Source organism: Sebastes umbrosus, chromosome 18 (genome assembly GCF_015220745.1).
Source record: "Sebastes umbrosus isolate fSebUmb1 chromosome 18, fSebUmb1.pri, whole genome shotgun sequence".
In the NCBI taxonomy this organism is placed as follows: Eukaryota; Metazoa; Chordata; class Actinopteri; order Perciformes; family Sebastidae; genus Sebastes; species Sebastes umbrosus.
Window position 1 is genome coordinate 1798875 of NC_051286.1, and position 20129 is coordinate 1819003.

At 40.6% G+C, this 20129-nt stretch overlaps 1 protein-coding gene across 2 annotated transcripts in view; it reads left to right on the top strand.

The window, feature by feature from the left end:
• myo6a (myosin VIa) overlaps positions 1-20129 on the top strand; it is a 135665-nt gene that overhangs the window by 37424 nt on the left and 78112 nt on the right. The window contains exons 10-12 of one of the 2 annotated variants that reach the window (XM_037750206.1): positions 6306-6386; positions 12291-12471; positions 19784-19928. In XM_037750206.1, the coding sequence (XP_037606134.1) occupies positions 6306-6386; positions 12291-12471; positions 19784-19928 (407 nt within the window). Of the gene's footprint in view, positions 1-1005; positions 1309-6305; positions 6387-12290; positions 12472-19783; positions 19929-20129 lie in introns of those variants that run through there. The other variant, XM_037750205.1, reaches the window with a different exon arrangement.

The window sequence follows — 20129 nt, forward strand, 5'->3', positions numbered from 1 at the left end:
TGCTGTGGACGGAGGCTTTTAGACACCTAAAAGAATCAAGAAGTGTACGCTATATTTAGAATATGTTTTACCACAGCCCTTTCTGACAGGTAACTGAAGCCGTTATCTACGCTCTCTCTTCAAAGCCACCAGACTCCTTTGACAGAAACATAAATTTTACCTCACAGAACAACTAATCTTCCCAGGTCTTTAGACCACGGTGGAAACGCAGACAACACGTAGGACTGAAGGAACCTTTTAGTTCCTTGTAAAGTAGTTCCAGGCATCTAAAGGGCGCATTCACACCTGCCTTGTTTAGTTGGGTTGAATGTAACCCTGGAGCGTTTTACCCTCTCGGTGCGGTTCGTTTTGGGCAGGTGTGAACGCAGCACTCGGATGCAGCACCTAAACAAGCGAACCGAGACCTCCTGGAAGGGGTGGTCTCGGTTCGGTTCCAAACAAACTGCGGTACGGTTCGTTTGTGGTGAGAACGTGATCCGACCTCGAGAAAGCATTGCGCCTTTTTGGATTAAACCAGCTCCGGTAGCGAGCAGCACTGTGCACGTCAACACCAGACAACATTACTACAAAAGAGCCAACGCTCGCCCTCGCTATTCTCTAAATAATAAATAATAATAATAATAATAATAATAAATAATAGTACTAAACAGGTGTGACATCAGGCTGTGTTGAAGACCACGGGCGTACCAGATGGCACTTCGGAAATAGTTTTGGCCGATGAGTATGTCACAGTTTAGGAGGGTTAATGCACGCCTCCTCCTCCGTCCTCCAAACGTCTTGATATGAGCCTTCGACGACTCCAGTACATCAATACGTTGTTTTCCAGTTGCGGCCGCGGCTCATTTTCAAACTGTCTCATTTGCCTTGAGTGAAAAATTGCAATAGAAGCAGCAGGTGTTGGTGAGATTTCATCTGTAAGTGTGAATAACTGTCTTGAGATATTTAATTTAAGTGACGTTTGTATCTTCAGAGAAACATATTTTTTCTCTGTATTTTTCCATCCAGTTGATGGAGAACGGATGTTCTACAACATCTGGACTCTCCACACGAGACCGCTCTGTGTCTGATAAGAGATTCAAGCTTGTTGTGTTGTTTAAGGCTTCATTTCAAGTCGTCTAGTTGTACGCTGGAACGTGTTGGTGGCAGTCAGAGCTCAACGCAGCGGTATCATGTGACTGACCACTCGTACGACTTTTATAGAAACATTAAAATCATGTCAGTGGTTCCCAAACGTTTTTCTGCAGGTCCCCTTTCTGTAGATAAGAACATATTTTCACGCCTCCTACCACCCACATTCACACAAACACACTCCCAGACACAAACACACTCTCAGACACAAACACACTCTCAGACACAAACACACTCTCAGACACGTCCTCTGCTTGTAAACTTCTGTAGAAGTTATTTGAAACAACTTCAGCGTGTTCAGACGTTTTACTGAAAAGAAACGAAATAAGGAACAAGTCACTTTCAGAGAGGAAGCATCAGAAGTGACACCGCGGCGTTTGTCTTCTAAAAGCGTTAATTGCTTTCCAACAGATTTTCTCTAAATTGCCTCTCTGCACAACAACGGAGAGTTTACCAACTCCCCGAGAATAAACAAAAGCCCCCTCAACATTTTCTCTGCAAGAATTACTCTTCTAGTCTTGCCGCTTTCGCTGGGGGAAGGGAGCTCCGCTGCTCTGCTCTGCACTAGCTGGGACCGCTCCATCCTCCGCACGGCGATGGGCTCATTAACGTTATATATAACGTTCCCGTACAGCATTGGGTTTAAATCTGAAATATTGCCAAATAGGCGCTTTTGCTTCTCGCTTTGCATCGTCTTGTCTGTCGACTCTCTCTCGTCCCGTGCGTGTGAAATCTGTGTTGAGACTCCGTACGGAGCAGATGCATTCACGGTCAGTTTCTAGCGTCCGTCGTCTGACTCCATCCATTTTAGACTGAATATAATCTGGACTTCACCTGATTTGTGTCTCTGTTAATAGGAACCGAGTGTGCAGACCTCTAAATCACTGTTATTGAGGGATACTTACACAAAATAAAGCACATATACATACATTTAGAGAGGCTGTAGTGTGAAGATAACTCCTTGAAATACCCTGAGACAGCAGAGGGCAGCACTGAGCCGTCTCTGATCCGTCTCTGATCCGTCACTGAGCCGGCTGGCCTTCATTAAAGCCGGAGCCCATCTGGCCGTCACGCTCTGCACCGTGTTTAATAGTGAACTATTGTATATAAAAGAGAGCATATGACCGCGTTTACCATCACGTTCGTTTCCCCGGTGAACATAAATTGTTCTCCTCCAGCTACAAACGGAGGAATGTACAGTAATGGCTGCAGTGGAAACGGGTAATGTACAGATAATGGCTCTCACATTCCTGCTGCCGCTGCTCACATGAAACAAGTATTGATCTTCGGCGTCTGGTAAAAAAAAAAACGGCAAAGTTTACACTTAGAGAAAGTGGATATTTTATTTCTCTTAAGAGCAGATTGACAGCGAATAAACTTCAGATAAAGTCAGAGTGATGTCGGTAACGGGAGAGAGCTTTAGAAGTACAGTAAGTGTGTTTATATCGATGCTAAAATCAGATCCTAAACACTTGACTCACCTGATTCTCTCAGAAAAGAGCTGAGTCATGCTCGTCTCCACGTCTGTTGAGGAGAATAAAAATATTTTTTTGAGAACGCTTTCCTTTTTTGTTTTTACAGAGTGGTCCCTTCATTCATTGTCAGCTTCTTCTATTCAATAGTCTGTTCTCACCTGCGTCATCGTCAGACCTTAAAGTGCCGACGCTCGCTCTGCGGTCTCTCCGCCAGAGTCCCCCTGCGACATATTACACCTCCCACAGTCGGTTCAACAGCTCATAATAACTCCATATATCTGCAGTTTCTCTGCTGGTGGAGGGAGTAACAAAAGATCCAGTGAGTTCTCTTATGAGAGCAGTCGAGTCGAGGGTCGAGGGTTCGGCGGCCGTGATGAACTCTTTACGTTTTGTTTGTAGGTAAGAGGGACATGCGAGGTTGCGTTCAGGTTGTTTTCTAAAAATGTGTTTTGTTTAAAGTGCAGATAAGACGCGAAAGAGCGACGCAACAAACACTTAAAGACATGAGAAGTGTGTGTGGTATGTAGTGGTGGAAGAAGCACTCCGATCCTTTACATGAGTAAAAGTATAAATACCAGAGTGGAAAAGTAATCAAAGTAAAAGTCCTGTTAGCAATAAAATATACTCAAAAAGTACAGTAGTAAATAGTCAAAAGTAAAAGTACCTGAAGAAGAAGAGTGGATTTTAAGGTTTGGGGGGTTTAAGAAGGAAAGGAAGCAACGTTGGAAGGACATAAGGAAAGAAGGGAGGAAACACATATGGATAAAAAACTGGAAACACAGGAGGAGAATGAAGTGGTAAGGAAAGAAGGCAGGACAGAAGGAATCAAATATAGAAAGAAGGAAGGATGGAGGGATGAAAAGATTAAGGTTTCAGGAAGGAAAGAACGCAGGAAAAAAGGAGAAAAGGAAAGAGGTAAGGATGGAAGGAAAGAAAGAACAAAGACAAGAAGGACATAACTACATAAATATGGAAAGAGAGAAGCAAGAAAGGAAAACAAGGCATAAAAGAAGGAAAAGAAATGATGGCATAAAAGACTGAAGGGAAAGGAGGGAACAAAGAGAGGCAGAATCAAATGACAAAGGAAAGAAAGAAGTTGAGGATGAAAGAAGGAAACAAATAGTAAGTATAGAGGGAAGAAAATAAGGCAGCAAGGAAGGATGAATGAGGGACTAAAGGAAGACAAGAAGTAAAGAAGGGAGGACAGACGGGAACAAAGGAAATACATAAGGAAAGATTAATAAATTAAGAAGGCAGGACATAAAGGAGATAAATATGTAAAGATGGAGTGAAGGAAGAAGAGAGGGAAAGAAATAACGGAGTAAAGACTGAAGGGAGGAAACGAGCAAGGGTAGAAGGAAACCAGTACGGAAAGGTTACAAGGAAGAAAGTATACAAGGACGGCAAAGGGGACGAATGGAGGAAAGAAGGAAAAGTAGATTGAAGACAAATAATAAAAGCCATGAAGGAAGGAAAGAAAGAGACTGAAAAGAGAAGGGGATAAACAGAGGAAAGGATGGAAGGAAAGAAAGGGAAAGAACACAGGACAGGAGGAAACAAATATAGGATGAAGGCTGAAAAAGAAGGAAGCAAAGAAGGAAAGGGAAAAGAAATAAAGAGGGCAGGAAAGAAGTACAGAAGGAAGGAAGGAAAGAAGTAAACCAATAAGGTTTGAACAGTCAGAAGGAAAGAAGGAAGGAAATAAAGAAGGAAAGAAATATAAAAATAAAGATGAAAGTGCGACATTTTGATCTTATCTCACATTAAATGTTGTGAACTCTGACCATCAGACAGACGTAGTAGATGAAAGTACAATATATCTCTTTAAAGAGAAGTACTGTAGTATTTCCTGCAGCTCTGAGTCCAAGAGAGCGTGGAGGAGCCTTCAGGGCGACGCCGAGGTGTTTAGTAAAGAGTGAGGAGGAAAACAAGAGGAACCAAATAGAGAATGTGTCCCATCTGTTGAGGAGACGGAGTCGTCCCCGTGATGAAACCTCTCGTTTACTTCAATCTGCTCGGGCCAGAAGGACCCGATCTCTCGCCTTCCTCCTGTCCCGGTACGCTCAGGAAGTTAGTGTCGGAGCCGCTGTTGTCTTCGTCTCTCTGCGTGCAGCTGGTGGGAAGGAAGACATTAAAACCGGTACACAATCAGTCAGCGAGGGGATTTCTCTTTTTGTGCAAATGCTAATTTAATTATTGAGAAGACCAACGGAGACGTGGAGGGGTTCTTCTTGCCAGACACGCTCACGTACGAGAGAAAAGATGGGAAGACTTTCACTCCAACAAACTTTCACACACAAAAGAATGACTTCCCTGTAGTTTTATGGTTTCTAACTTCGAAGACGCCTGCATGCTTCGAACAAAGAGCTTGTAGCCGCGTTTCTATTCACATATTTTCACGTGCATGTTGAAGTATCGTATTAGAAAAGCTGTTTTGAAACCGCAAAATTCAATAAAACATCCTCAGTTACGCAAAAAAAGTTTAACTCTCACTTGAGGTGTTTTTTGTCGAAAAACAGTCGATGCCCTAAAATGGGTTTTGGAAATGTCCTTGCCGAATACATCCTGACAAAATGAACATTCAACTCACATGACTGATCAGCTGTTTCCGCTGGCGGCGTCTTCTCGGTTATTCCCGTAACGTGTGAATGCTCGTCTTCGTCTCCGGACATCATGAAACATCACCAATACTGTCTGCCATGAAAGAACAACTAAAACAAATTCCTGAAGACTTCTTTCCATTTTTCTCTCGTAGATGGTGAGATATGGAGGACGGAATCCAAAAATAAATTAACAAATAAATTAACAAATAAATTAACAAATAAATAAATAAATAAATAAATAAATTTGTCATTAAATGTAGCAAAAATAATATTAAAAATAAGTGTAGCCATTAATTAATTGATAACATGTGACATAAATTGAGATTTCTGTTTTAATTTGCTTCCTTATTTATTTATTTATTTATCTTTGTATGAAATCCCTTATTTATTTACTCTCCTTTTTAATTTTCCCTTTTATTTATATATGTATTAATTTTTATTAATTTTTAAATGTATGTATGTATTTTTTTTTTTCATATTTATTATTTTTTTTAAATGTATGCATTTATTTATTTATGCACAATTTCCCCTTTCCCTTATTTATTTCCCCAAACTTATTTATTTCTGTATTCTTTTCTTTATATAATTATTTTTACATTTCTTTATGCATTTCTGCCTCCAATTAATTAGAATAAATACATAAATATAGAAAATTAAACAAAAGAGTAAATAAATAAGGGAATTAATACAAAGATAAATAAATAAAGAAGCAAATTAAAACAGAAATAATAATTTATGTCACATTTTATCAATTAATTAATAGCTACGTTTGTTTTTAATATTAGTTTTGCTACATTTAATGACATATTTATTTATTTAGTAATTTATTTATTTAGTAATTTATTTATTTATTTATTTATTTATTTATTTATTTAGTAATTTTTTTTTTTTTGGCAGGTTCGTTCCTCCATAGTTAGATGGCCTAAGCGACTTGTTTTGCTCCAAACCAGTTGATGGAAACGCTTATAATTCACATTTCTTTTTTAGCAACATTTCAAAAGTTTCCCTGACAACTGAAGGGAAACACGTCTTTTGTGTGAATCATTGTTTTGTTCTCTGAAGTTGTGCTCATGTCTCTCTCTTTGTGTTTGTGTTTCAGTACCTGAACAGAGGATGCACTCGCTTCTTTGCCTCCAAAGAGACGGACAAACAGATCCTGCAGAACCGCAAGAGCCCAGAGGTACAGAACACAAACACTGAACCATATTCCACAGAAGAAACACAGATAGATGAAGATGATAAAGACGGTGTAGAGGTTTTAAAACTGTATGTCTGTATAGGAACCAGGTCTGTCTTCATCCAGGTGATGATGCTCAGCGTTGTGTAGCTGCAGTGTCTCCTGTGTTTCATTCTCAATCTTACCTACAAGCTCATGCAAACTCGGAGCAGAGAAAGCGAGCCCTGTCGTCGCCCCGCGGGCCGCACACAAAGGAAGCAATCGCTCTGCAAACTCCATTAGCGCCTCCTTAAAAACCTGACTCAGCAGATTCAATTTAGATTTACTGCCTCCCGGCGACCGCTCTCCGCTCACAGTTTTTCTCTCGGGTGTGCAGGACAGTTTGCACCTTTTGATTTACACCCCGTCACCTCCTCTGCTGTCTCACTGTTAATCTCTTTGTCCCTCTCCTTCACGTCCTCTCATCTCCTCTCATCTCCTCTGCACAACACATTTATCAGGTGTGGTTCTGATTATTGGTTTCTGCGTCATCTGATAGGACCGCTTATTGCATTGCATTCTTTTTCACCCTTTGTCAGGAAATATAAATGTTTATTTGTGTGAAATGATTTCACAGTTCAGTTTGTGTCCCAAGAGGAGCAACTGGACTTGGAGCCAGATTATACTGTAAATCTAAACGCCGCAGTGTTCATTACACCCAATATTACGGAAGATCTGGGAGGAAGGAAGGAAAGGCCATGGGCTCACTGAAATCTAAAGGGTTCATCCTAGGGCTGTCAATATTGAATCACTTTTTTATCTGTTCTAAATGAACCTTAAAGGGAGATTTATCAAGTATTTAATCCTCTTATCAACATGGGAGTGGACAAATATGCTGCTTTATGCAAATGTATGTATATATTTATTATAGTAAATCAATTAACAACACAAATCAATGACAGATATTGATCCAGAAACCCTCACAGGTACTGCATTTAGCATAAAACAATATGCTCACATCATAACATGTCAAACTGCAGCCCAACAGGCAACAACAGCTGTCAGTGTGTCAGTGTGCTGACTTGACTATGACTTGCCCCAAACTGCATGTGATTATCATAAAGTGGGCATGTCTGTAAAGGGGAGACTCGTGGGTACCCATAGAACCCATTTACATTCACTGATCTGGAGGTCAGAGGTCAAGGGACCCCTTTGAAAAAGGACATGACAGTTTTTCCTCGCCAAAATTTAGCATATCTTTGAAGCGTTATTTAACCTCCTTCATGACCAGCTAGTATGACATGGTTGGTACCGATGGATTCATCAGGTTTTATAGTTTCATATGACACCAGTATCTTCACTCTAGCTTTAAAACTGAGGCGCTACAACCTAAAAATCACAAGATGTGTTAATGCACATAACCTGAAAACATAACCTCCTTCCTAGGCCTTCGGCCTTGGCGGAGGTAATCACACTGGCTTCTAGAAAGTTCCTGACAGTTTATTTGGAAAGTCAGATTTTGGCAAATTTAAGGTTCAAGATTTCTAGATTTGTATCAAACTGGAGCGTTCATAACGTGACCCTGTTGGTCTGCAGTTTCTTTTTCATTAGAACTCGCTCAAACCGCGACATGATTTGCAGCAATTTGTTGGCAAATAAGAATAAAACTTGTGGTCTCACCTCAATAAACAATAAAGCCTTTGCAAAGCTACATTTTGAATATATATATATATAAATATATATATATATATACACAGTAGTCTCATGATTTTCACAATAAATCCAGATGCTTATTTTTCAAACAGCAAACCTTTTAATTAGCAGCCTGGCTGAGAGCCTCCACACAGCACAAAGACATCTAATGCATTAATAAGAAAACCTCATCACTTGAAATGAGCTCCCTCCTTTTGCCTTCAGCCTTTGATTAATTATGCACAAGTATTCCATTACAGCGGCTGTATACGGCGTTCCCCTGCAGCGCAGCGTTGTTATTAATTATTATAACCATTAGGAGGAACACGGACAAGAGATCGGCGCTCCGCTGAAGATGGCGGATAAATGGAAAGATATTCTACCGAGACTCGTAAAATCCAATCAGAGACTCATAATTAAATTCAACACTTTATCTGAAAAACAGGATTAATTTTACTTTTAATAATGTATCATGACTTGTTTTAAAGGGACTATTTGTAACTTTCAGAAATGCTTGTTAACAGCGCCACCTGTGGCCGTGAAATACCCCGATAGCGATACCAGTGTGACCGTTTGGCTCCGTGAATACGTCGGTTATTCCCCTCAAATATATCTTTGTGGTTTCTGAAAACAGTTCCACAGTTTCTCATTTTCCATGACTCATCATATCTCAGCTTCACCAGCAGCTGTGAGAACATTGTGAGAAAGTTAACCGCCGTGCCGCGGCGTCTCACCGGGCCTCAAACATGGCGTGTTGAGTCTGAAATGAAACGGTGAACTCTAAAAGGCTGAAATATGCTTTTAATTGAAGTCGTAACTATAAAGTTTAAGGAGCATATTTCACCGTGATGGCTCAGGAGATTGAAATGGGAGTGTGAGCTCCGTTTAGTGGCCTCTCCACAGGCCAGTTACCTCTGAACGGAGTGATGTAGTGTAGATATAAACCGTACAGCTGCCTGGTCGGCTCCAGACACATTTCACTTCTCTTACCTTTTTAGAAAGGAGCAGGAACATTACCTTAAAATCAATACTGCAAATACAAGATCTTAAAAAGCCTTTAGTTGTTTTAAATATTAATATATCAAATCAAATCAAATGATTTCCTCTTTAATGGGCCTAATAATTTTCATTCACATATCTTGAGGTCAGAGGTCAGAGGTCAGAGGTCATGGGATCCATGAAAATAGCCATGCCAGTTTTTCCTCGCCAAAATTTAGCTTAACTTTTGGATTGATGACATGGTTGGTACCGATGTCATATGATGCCAGTATCTTCACTCTAGCTTTAAAACTGAGCCCGCTACAATCCAGCCTCAGAAAGAAGTTGCATCCACTTTAAAGTCGCCTCACATTCAGGCACAATCAGATTAAACTGCAGGAAAACAAACATGTGGATGTTAAGTTATTATACAGGATTAAAGGTGGAGTCTGGCGCTTCAGGTGAATTAAAACCAAAGGGTTATTTTCTGGTCGTAGCTGCTGTGATAAATGATGTGCTGTATGTCTCCTCACTGCTCCGTCTCGTGTCCGTCAGGATGACAAGGTGATTCGGTGTTTCCTCCGCCCCGATGTTGAATGTTGGGAATCACATCTTCTCTGAGTGTTTTTTTAATGCATGCTGATCTTTTATATCTTTATCTCCCCTCCGCAGTGCTTTCTGTGGTTTCATACTCTCCTCTGCTGTGTAGAAGATGTAGAGCGTTTCTCATTCGAGCTGAACTGATTGCTTTCTTCTATCTCAGAATGTCACAGTGCAGCGGTGTGTATATATATATATATATATATATATATATATATATATATATATATATATATATATACACCCAGAAACCACTTGTGTCCACTTCCTGTTCTGTTGTTGGACAAACAGTCGGTTTCAAAAGCACAGCAGAAAACAAAGAGCTGATTTAATATTCGTATCGTGGTCTATCGATGTTGTAGGGAATAGTTTTATCACAAGACATAAAGTTTATTAGCTTAAAATCCAGTTTATTGTTAAGTCTGCATTATAGACCAGCAGCCTCATCCGATCAATACTTTTACAGTATTACAGTACGGCACACGGCAGGTTTTAATTTGTAAGCATTTTTCTTGCTGCCCCAGAGGAGCATAATAATAATTGTTATTTGTTGTCCTCATTAGTCACTTAGACACAAACACATCGGAGAATACCAAAATTACCCTTTAAGGTGGAATTACAGTTTTCATTCTGTAAACTCAACTAATTACAGAACAGTTCTGCTGACAGACAAATATCCTCTTTTACATCTGTTGTTATAAGAAAAGAAATGTTTAGACATTTTAATATGTGATCATCAAAATACGCCTTGTAATGGAAAATTAGGGGCCGGACAATATGACTATATACACTCACCGGCCACTTTATTAGGTACACCTTGTAAACCCTAGAGATGGTTGTGGTGAAAATCCCAGTAGATCAGCAGTCTAATACTCAGACCAGCCCGTCTGGCACCAACAACCATGCCGCGTTCAAAGTCACTTAAATCCCCTTTCTTCCCCATTCTGATGCTCGGTTTGAACTTCAACAAGTCGTCTTCACCACGTCTAGATGCACGAATCGGATGAAAAAGCCTCCGACGCGGGCAGACTACAGCGGGACACAGCGGGCAGAAACTAGAGCGACAGACGCTTGACGACGACCCCAAACTGTCCGACGGTGTGTCAGGGCCTGATTGGTCAATCACGGCGTTCTACGGTCTGTTATTTCTTTATAGCAGATCGCTGCTATGAATAATAGACCGTTGCTATGGATACAGATCTGATCTGAGGACTATTTTTTTTTTTTTTGCAGAAGCACTAAAATCATTTTTAAAATCAATATGTTGTGCCAAATTATTGGTCTCTTTATTAAGTAGCCGTGTAATAAGCGGGATAATGTACAGCGAACGGGTCATTATTGCAAAATCGGGTCTGTTGGGGTTCATTTCGCAATAATGACCGGCTCGCTGTACATTATACCGTACGTATCTTGAGTTTGAATGGCATTTTTCTAACCTGTCCAAAAACCAAAATGTAAAAATTAGGGCTGTCAAAGTTAACGTGATAATAACGCAAATTTTAACGCCACTAATTTCTTTAACGCAACTTGTGATATTTGATTAACCTCTTAAAAATGTGACGGCCCGCCAATATTTCGGAGGTTGTAGATTTGTTATGATTTGAGCATATTGTTTTATGCTAAATGCAGTACCTGTGAGGGTTTCTGGACAATATCTGTCATTGTTTTGTGTTGTTAACTGATTTCTAATAATAAATATATACATACATTTGCATAAAGCAGCATATTTGTCCACTCACATGTTGATAAGAGGATTAAATATTTGACAAATCTCCCTTTAAGGTTCATTTAGAACAGATAAAAAATGTGCAATCAATCCCGATTAAATATTTGAATCGACTTACAGCTCTAATAATAAACTAAATAGTGTCTGTGTCTTCCAAAGTGGTTGTTTGAGCAGGTTATCGTCCAGCTCCCAGACTTTGGTTTGCAGCGAATGTTTCCTTCCTGCTGTTGATTTACTTTATTCGACTTGAAAAAGCTAAATGAAAATCCAATGAGAACCCCATTAAATAGTGGAACCAGCTAAGCAGAAGAATTCACTTCTATTTAATTCTATCCGAGGGGACGCTGAGTGGATGGCATCTAGTTTAGCCTGTGGATATCATCAGACTGTGACATTCATGAGTGGTTTATTCAAGTGTGTGTGTTTCCTCCTTCACTATCTTCGCTTTCTCTCTGCTGCAAATTCACATTTCTCATGCACTGCTTGCGCTGCTCTTTAGAGTTCTTCTGTGCAGTATATTTAAAGAGAAATAGAAGTATATGTGCCCGGTATCTGTTATCCTGGGTTACTGCAGAAAAACAATTACAGCCAAGTCGAAGATTAGTTTAAGAGAAAATTAAATGATTCTGGAGGATGATTGGAAGCTTAAGGTCAGTCTGATGTCTGGGGCGGTTTAACAAAGCAGCGCTTCTGCTTTAGAAAACACACTTCATATTGACCCGTCTGCCACAGCAAAGGAAGCAGGAACCGGTAGAGAGGCAGGTGAATAGCTGAGGAAGGTAAAGAATAGGTAGAAGGTGAAGAAATGAAGGATAAAAGTCCAGTTGAATAATGTAAGAAATGGTGAAGTAGAAGGAAGTGGATGATGTGATGAATGAAGGTATCAGACGGAGGAAGACGGGTCAGTAACTGTCTGGACTCTTGTTCCTCAGCACTTGAAGTCGGGCCCTCTGAAGGACCCGCTGCTGGACGATCAGGGAGACTTCAACAGGATGTCCGTGGCGATGAAGAAGATCGGCCTGGACGACACGGAGAAGCTGGACCTGTTCAGGGTGGTGGCCGGCGTGCTGCACCTCGGCAACATCGACTTTGAGGAGGCCGGAAGCACATCAGGTGAGCTGCAGTGACACATATATGGAAATACCTGAGAAATCACTTACGATGGTCCTGGTGGTTATATACGATTCTTATGAAGCTTTGGTTTCAAGAAATGTTTCTCAATGGAACCCACTGTGAATTTATAAGAACGGGAGATTTCAGAAAGGAACACGGGAAATAAAAGTGTAGAATTTGGAGAAAACTAGAAAATGGATTTCCTGCGTGTGAATGCTGACGACTGAAACGGCAAAGCATTGCTGAGAATACAGAAGTATTAAAGGGTAAAAACATTGCTCTGCACTGCTGAAAAACCTGGAAAATGAAATGTAAAAAAGCTAGAATTGGTTGCTGAACTGCATTACTTAAAGAAGCTAAGTGATGAATACATTTCTAGAAAAGCTGGAAGCTAAAATGTCCGAAAAAAATGTCTGTTAAAAGGCCAAAGAAAGGCAGAGGAAAAGTCTGAAAAATGTCCAAAACAATTTAGAAAAAAGGCCGAAAATTGTCCGAAAAATTTAAAAGGAAAGGCTGAAAAATGTCTGAAAAATGTCAGAAAAAAGGCAGAGGAAAAGTCCGACATATGTCCGAAAAATTTCCAAAAAGGCAGAAGAAAAGTCTGAAAAATGCTGGAAAAATGTCCCAAAAATGTAAAGAAAGGCAGAAGAAAAGTCCGACATGTGTCCGAAAAACATTCTGTAAAAAGGACGAAGAAAGGCAGAAGAAAAGTCCGACATATGTCTGAAAAAAAGGCAAAATTGTCCAGAAAAATCCGTCCGTCTGAAAAATTTCCAAAAAAAGTTAGAAAAAAGGCAGAAAATTGTCCAACATATGTCCGAAAAAAAGTCCAAAGAATGTCCGAAAAATGTCCAAAAAGGCAGAAAAATGTCCGAAAAAAAACACTGAAAATGTCCCAAAAAATTTAAAGAAAGGCAGAAGAAATGTCCGACATGCTGTATGTCCGAAAAATGTAAAAAAAAAAAATGAAAAAAATGTGTCTGAAAATGTCCCCAAAAAACACATCATGTACGATAACGTTTCATCTGTGCGTGGTCATAGCTAAGTCAGGTAGGTATCTAGTGTTGGTGACGAGACGAGAGATGTAGTTCACTGAGTGGTTTCACACTAAACTAAATGATACTACGACAAACTGAGACTTTCTGGACTAGTAAAATGATCTTTTAAATGTACAAACATCATGAGTGTGATTCAAACGGGATCAAAACAATATTTGTCTCCTGCCGTTGATTACCGTTCATCATTTTCCAAAATAAGGCCCTATGGGGTCCACCGGAAGAGGCGGGACTTCACCTCTCTGCACTGATCCCATCTGATCAGAGTGTGAACACTCAGCTTCTGTAGTATTTGAAGTCAGCGTCCGTCGCTGTGACGAGGAGCTGAGTTTATCATCCGGTTTCAGCCTGCAGAGTTCTGTGATTGCTCCGTATCGGAGACCATCCATCTCGCTGGGCTTCTCGACTCCTAAACGCCACCAGTTGGACTCCTGAAAGGCAGATGTTATTTTGATCTCATCCCTCAAGACTGTGCACTTTGATTGATCGCTGTAATATTCAGCCTGCGTCTCCCCTTCATCTCAGATCAGTCTCATTGTGGTCAATGATGAATGCTTTTGAACTGTGGAGAATGTGGCGTCGGTGTCCCTCGCCGCCCTCTGTTTCTCATTTTTAATTAAAACCCAAAGGAATCATTACAGGCAAACTTATGACTTACATCTCTCGGAATGACTTTAATTAATTACAGAATTAGAGAAAGTCATACAATAATTATTCAACTCTTCCATTCTGTGCATTTAAAGTGGCGTATTGTTGTGTGAGACGCTCCACCCTCCATCTCACGCCTCATCTTCCTCAGCGGTTCAGACTGAACCCTCCGGGGAGGCTCCGTTTCCAGAAAATCAACCGACGCTTTGAACTTCACCAGAGAAGTTCCTCTGCTCTCGGCTCCTCCCCGTCGTTTTCTCCCTCCGCGGGGAAGAAGAGGAAGCGCAGCGGGGCGCCTATTAAATGGGCTGGTTCTCACAGCGGGCGGCCATCATGAAGCGTGTTTTACAGCGAAGTGAGGAGAGTGTGTTCAGTCTGTGGAGGCAATCATCCAGCGTTCGGAGGCAGGCTTGGCTTACAGCTTGGATCGGTGGGATGTTAGGGAGCTCTTAAAGAATATTTATTTGGCCAGAAGAGATCGTCCTCGCTCGGAAAGGTTTAGACCACAAACAAAGATAAGCCTGTTAAAGTCCAATGTCAACCCAAGTCCTATTATACAGAGCAGAGACTTGAAGTTACAGACCTCCTATTAATAGCTGCCTTGCCAAGAATATTACAGCTCTGATGGCCGGACTCATCAGAAACACTGACCTCTGCCAGAGAATCAATCAGCAGGAGACGTGATCAGAAAGAGAAGATGGAGATCCAGGCGGCACACAGGAGCCGTGATTCCATTCATATATTTATGCTTATTTTAAAGTACAGCATTAAAAAAGCTGGACGGAAACGGAAAAATTCAAACTTCCTCAATTGCAAAAAAAATTTTTTTACGCTTTAGTGTTGTCACGAGACCAAAATCATGACTTTGATACGATATCCTGCCTTAATATCTCAATACTGATACTGAAACGATACCGCGGCAAGAAACAAAAATAACACTTGAACACGTGCTCTTTGGTGGATTATGTGTTTTGTTGGATAACTCCTGAAACGCAGAAGAACAGTCAGAAAAAAAATCAGAAAAAAGGTCAGAAGAAAGGCAGAAGAAGAAACAATGTTTAAAAAAAATTCTGGAAAAAAAGGCAGAAAAATGTCTGAAAATATTTAGAAAATTGTAAGAAAAAAAGCTGAAAAAAGCTGAAAAATGTCAGAAATAAAAGTCGTAAACATGTCCGAAAAGTGTCAAAAAAGGGCAAAAAAATTTCAGAAAAAGGCGGAAAAATTACCAAAACATGTCTGTAAAATGTCAGCAAAAAGAGGCAGAAGAAAAGTCTGACATATGTCCGAAAAAAGTCCAAACAATGTTTAGAAAATGTAAAAAAAAAAGGCAGAAAATGCCCGTAAGGTGTCCAAAAAAGGACTCAAAAATGTCAGAAAAAAGGCCGAAAAATGTTCAAAACATGTCTGAAAAATGTCAGAAAAGAGGCAGAAGAAAAGTCTGACATATGTCCAAAAAAAAGGCCAAAAATTGTGTAAAAATGTCCCAAAAATGTGAAAAAAAAGCAACTTCTGACCAAACTACGCTGTAGCCGGGTTTATTCGCTCCGAAGCAGTTGATAGAAACGCACCTAAATAAAACATATTTACTATTTACTGACTGTATAAACTGAGTTCAGTTTGTTTTAATCAAACTTGTCTATACACTTTGTAAAGATCGTATCGTTGACGGTTTAAAGTCACTTTCTGCCCCTAAATGTCGTCCCGAAAGCGTCATCTGGCTCAGCAGAATGTCTTTTGACAACGTAGTTCTTTTCTCCGACATTATGAACAGATTAATTAGCAGATTCTTCTCTGCATGCTCTCTGTGCATTGAAGCATTTTGGATATTATAGAAATCTAAACTCCTACTCGGCAAACCGTCGACTCAGAGGTCAAACTGATCTGAACGTTCGTTGTCAGAATCGTCGGTGTCTTCCCATAAATCTCCGTACGTTTGGACGCTCGGAGGACGTGATCGATGAGGACAGTCAGAACGTATTTATTTCAAAGTAAACGGAGGAATCCATCAGAGGAGGCTGGATATAATGAAGTTATTAAGTTTGAGCTCTTGGCTCCTCTCTAATGTGTACTCAGTCCAGGTATTGATTTAATATTAGCTTAGCTTTCAGGAGCTATTGATTGTTGGCATTGATCAGAGACCTTCTTCTAATGCTGTCACCAACCAGCACAACGCTGTTCATGTACCTCATACTGTATATTGATACACTCCTATAGAGTTTATGAATATGTAGTTACTTGAGTATTCACAGTTGGTCCAGAATCCAGAAAGTGCTCAGTTATTAGTAGGTCAGTGTTGATGTGTTTCTTCTTTCTTCAAAATATAAGTAGAAATATTATACATAGCAACGATCTGTTACACATAGCAACGATCTGTTATACGTAGCAACGGTCTGTTATACGTAGCAACGGTCTGCTATACATAGCAACGGTCTGCTATACATAGCAACGGTCTGCTATACATAGCAACGGTCTGTTATACATAGCAACGGTCTGCTATACGTAGCAACGGTCTGCTATACATAGCAACGGTCTGTTATACATAGCAACGGTCTGCTATACGTAGCAACGGTCTGCTATACATAGCAACGGTCTGTTATACATAGCAACGGTCTGCTATACATAGCAACGGTCTGCTATACGTAGCAACGGTCTGCTATACATAGCAACGGTCTGTTATACATAGCAACGGTCTGCTATACGTAGCAACGGTCTCTTAGCCATAGCAACGGTCTGTTATACATAGCAACGGTCTGCTATACGTAGCAACGGTCTGTTATACGTAGCAACGGTCTGCTATACATAGCAGTGGTCTGCTATACATAGCAACGGTCTGTTATACATAGCAACGGTCTGTTCTATATAGCAACGATCTGCTATACATAGCAACGGTCTGCTATACATAGCAACGGTCTCTTAGCCATAGCAACGGTCTGTTATACATAGCAACGGTCTGCTATCCATAGCAACGGTCTGTTATACATAGCAACGGTCTGTTATACATAGCAACGGTCTGCTATCCATAGCAACGGTCTGTTATACATAGCAACGGTCTGCTATCCATAGCAACGGTCTGTTATACATAGCAACGGTCTGCTATCCATAGCAACGGTCTGTTATACATAGCAACGGTCTGCTATCCATAGCAACGGTCTGTTATACATAGCAACGGTCTGTTATACATAGCAACGGTCTGCTATCCATAGCAACGGTCTGCTATACATAGCAACGGTCTGCTATACATAGCAACGGTCTGTTATTCATAGCAACGGTCTGTTATCCATATCAACGGTCTGTTATACATAGCAACGGTCTGCTATCCATAGCAATGGTCTGTTATACATAGCAACGGTCTGTTATACATAGCAACGGTCTGTTATTCATAGCAACGGTCTGTTATCCATATCAACGGTCTGTTATACATAGCAACAGTCTGTTATACAGAATGTAGAATAACACCAGCTTTATTCTTTTGATCAATATGGAAACTAATCATTAGTTGCAGCCCAAGAACATTGTTAACAAACCAACGACCGAGCGTTTAATTAGCTTTTACAGACTAACCAGATCTGTGATGTTAACTCTCATCACCTTTAACTAAAGCCCTGGAGATGTCATGACAACCTTCCTCATGATAAACACATCTCTTTTGTCATTTTGAATAGCTCCTCCCGGGCTTTGTTCACCTCTCCCTGGACCGGTTCAGTTCACATCTCGTGGGTGTTCCTGTCTCTCTGACTTCATACATAATGAGCGCTGTGTGTTGCCCTCTCCTTTTAAGAAGGAGCGCACGTAGGCCCGGCTTGTCAGTTTGTCATGGTGGAAGTGCACGTTGCTGCAGGAATGCGGGGGATTTAAAAGATTACTCCATTCATATTTAACTCCCACTTGATTCTTTTAGGCACGCTGTAAGAGGTTTTGCTCAGGCGTAGATCAGAGAGATGACCTCATCAGGTCACCGCTCCTTCAGAGACACATCATACCGGAGAGCAGCTTCTGTTACCTACTTGACTTTTATGTTTATTGAATGTGGAAGAAAACTCAACTGGAAATATAACCTCCACCCAGAAAGGGCAGGAATGAAGCTCAAAGACGTTGTTGCTGTGAGACTGCTAACTAAATATCTGATTACAGTAGTTCATCTCTGCTGAAGCCCCGGAGACATTTCAAGACCTTTTTAAAAAAACTAACTCACTATGACGTTCGCAAATTATGGTTGTGCTCCTTAAAATTCCTCCTTGCTCCTTCACTACTTTGGTGCCAAATTCAATATGTAAAACCCAATGAGAGTTGATTTTAGGATTTATTGTGATTGTTGTTAACTTTTTTAACACTAGACCAGGGGGAAAAAGTTTAATCCTACACTTTACTTTGTAAAATATCTAAATGAATCCAGTAAAAATGTTTGATTTTCAGCATGTATGTAGTCAGAGATGTCCTGAAGTCAAATATATCAGTCATTGTCAGGAAGTATTTATTAAATTTTATCAGATTAGTGGTATTTTCTTTTTAATTTATAAGGGTCATGTAATGTTTTATACTTCTGGTGAATATAATCCATCAATCTGATTTCCATAGATGTATTTTGTATATACAGTTCCCTTTGTTAACACCTTATTTTGAAAAGCGGACGTAGTCCCACGTGTCTACTTCCTCTAACTTCTCCAAGGTGGTCTCTAGCTCTCCCGTCAGCTCCGTTCTCTTTATCCATCCATGGTCAGCTCCATCGGGGCCGTTTCAATGCAGAGAACATAATGTCAGTATATGGGTGCTCTACAGTCGTAGCGTCGGCACATTTGACCACGGAGACGAGAGCGACGGCCGGCTCGACCGCCACGTTTACCGTGATACGATAACGTTTCCTGTCCGTGAAAGAGTTAGCATGCAGCTTTAGTTCTGCTCTGTCTAGCTCTGCTTTTCCTGTCAACGTGTGAAACCCAAAGTGTTTCCATCCTTTACTGGATGTGTAGTGTTTACCACGCTGGATTTAACATGTGAGGGTGCAGGTCGTATCCACGACGACCCTCCAACGTTTTAGACTTTCTGAGGTTTGTTTTGGTTGACGGATACGGAACGGATATGACGTCACGTTACTCAGATTACCACAATAAGAGCGGTAACTTCCTTCTACCTCCACATAGACTCAGATGAAGCAAATATATCGATTCTGGCATTAAAACAAATCTCCCTAATATACAGTAATGTCATTGTTGTGATATGAGACTTTGATTTTAGATGTTTGTGGTATATATTTATGTATATATATATATAGTTGCAGACATTTCTCTGACCTTATATAATTGTTAGGTCTGGAAAAAATCAAATAAAAACTTATTTCCCTACTGCATGTTTGGTTAGTGATTTCCTCCATTACCCAGAAAACCCTCTGAAAGTCGGAGCTTTCAGTCAGAGGTGTTCTGAAACAAAATAAACAGTTTTCTGTGTTTATCAGAGTGTCCTGGTTGAGTGGAATACACCTCCACCTGTTTCTATTGAAAGCAGCAGCTGTGGTGTGAACCCACAGGCTCCTGCCTCGCCCCCGAACCCCTCGCCTCATCTCTCAGTGCCGATGGCGTGGTGGGCTGACGTTTGCCCTCCTCTGTGTCTTCCAGGTGGCTGCGCCATCAAGAACCAGTCGAGTCAGACGCTGGATCACTGCGCCGAGCTGCTGGGCCTGGAGGAGGAGGACCTGAGAGTCAGCCTCACCACCAGGGTGATGCTCACGACAGCAGGGGGCGCCAAAGGAACGGTCATCAAGTAAGAGGACACACACACACACACACACACACACACACACACACACACACACACACACACACACACACACACTGAAACATCTAATACATTCACTGTTATCTTTGCACATAAAAAAGCAAAGGGAATTATAAAAAGGTCAAAGGAAGGTAGAATTTGTATTAGACAAATACAAATGTGTATATACTGTATATATATATATAT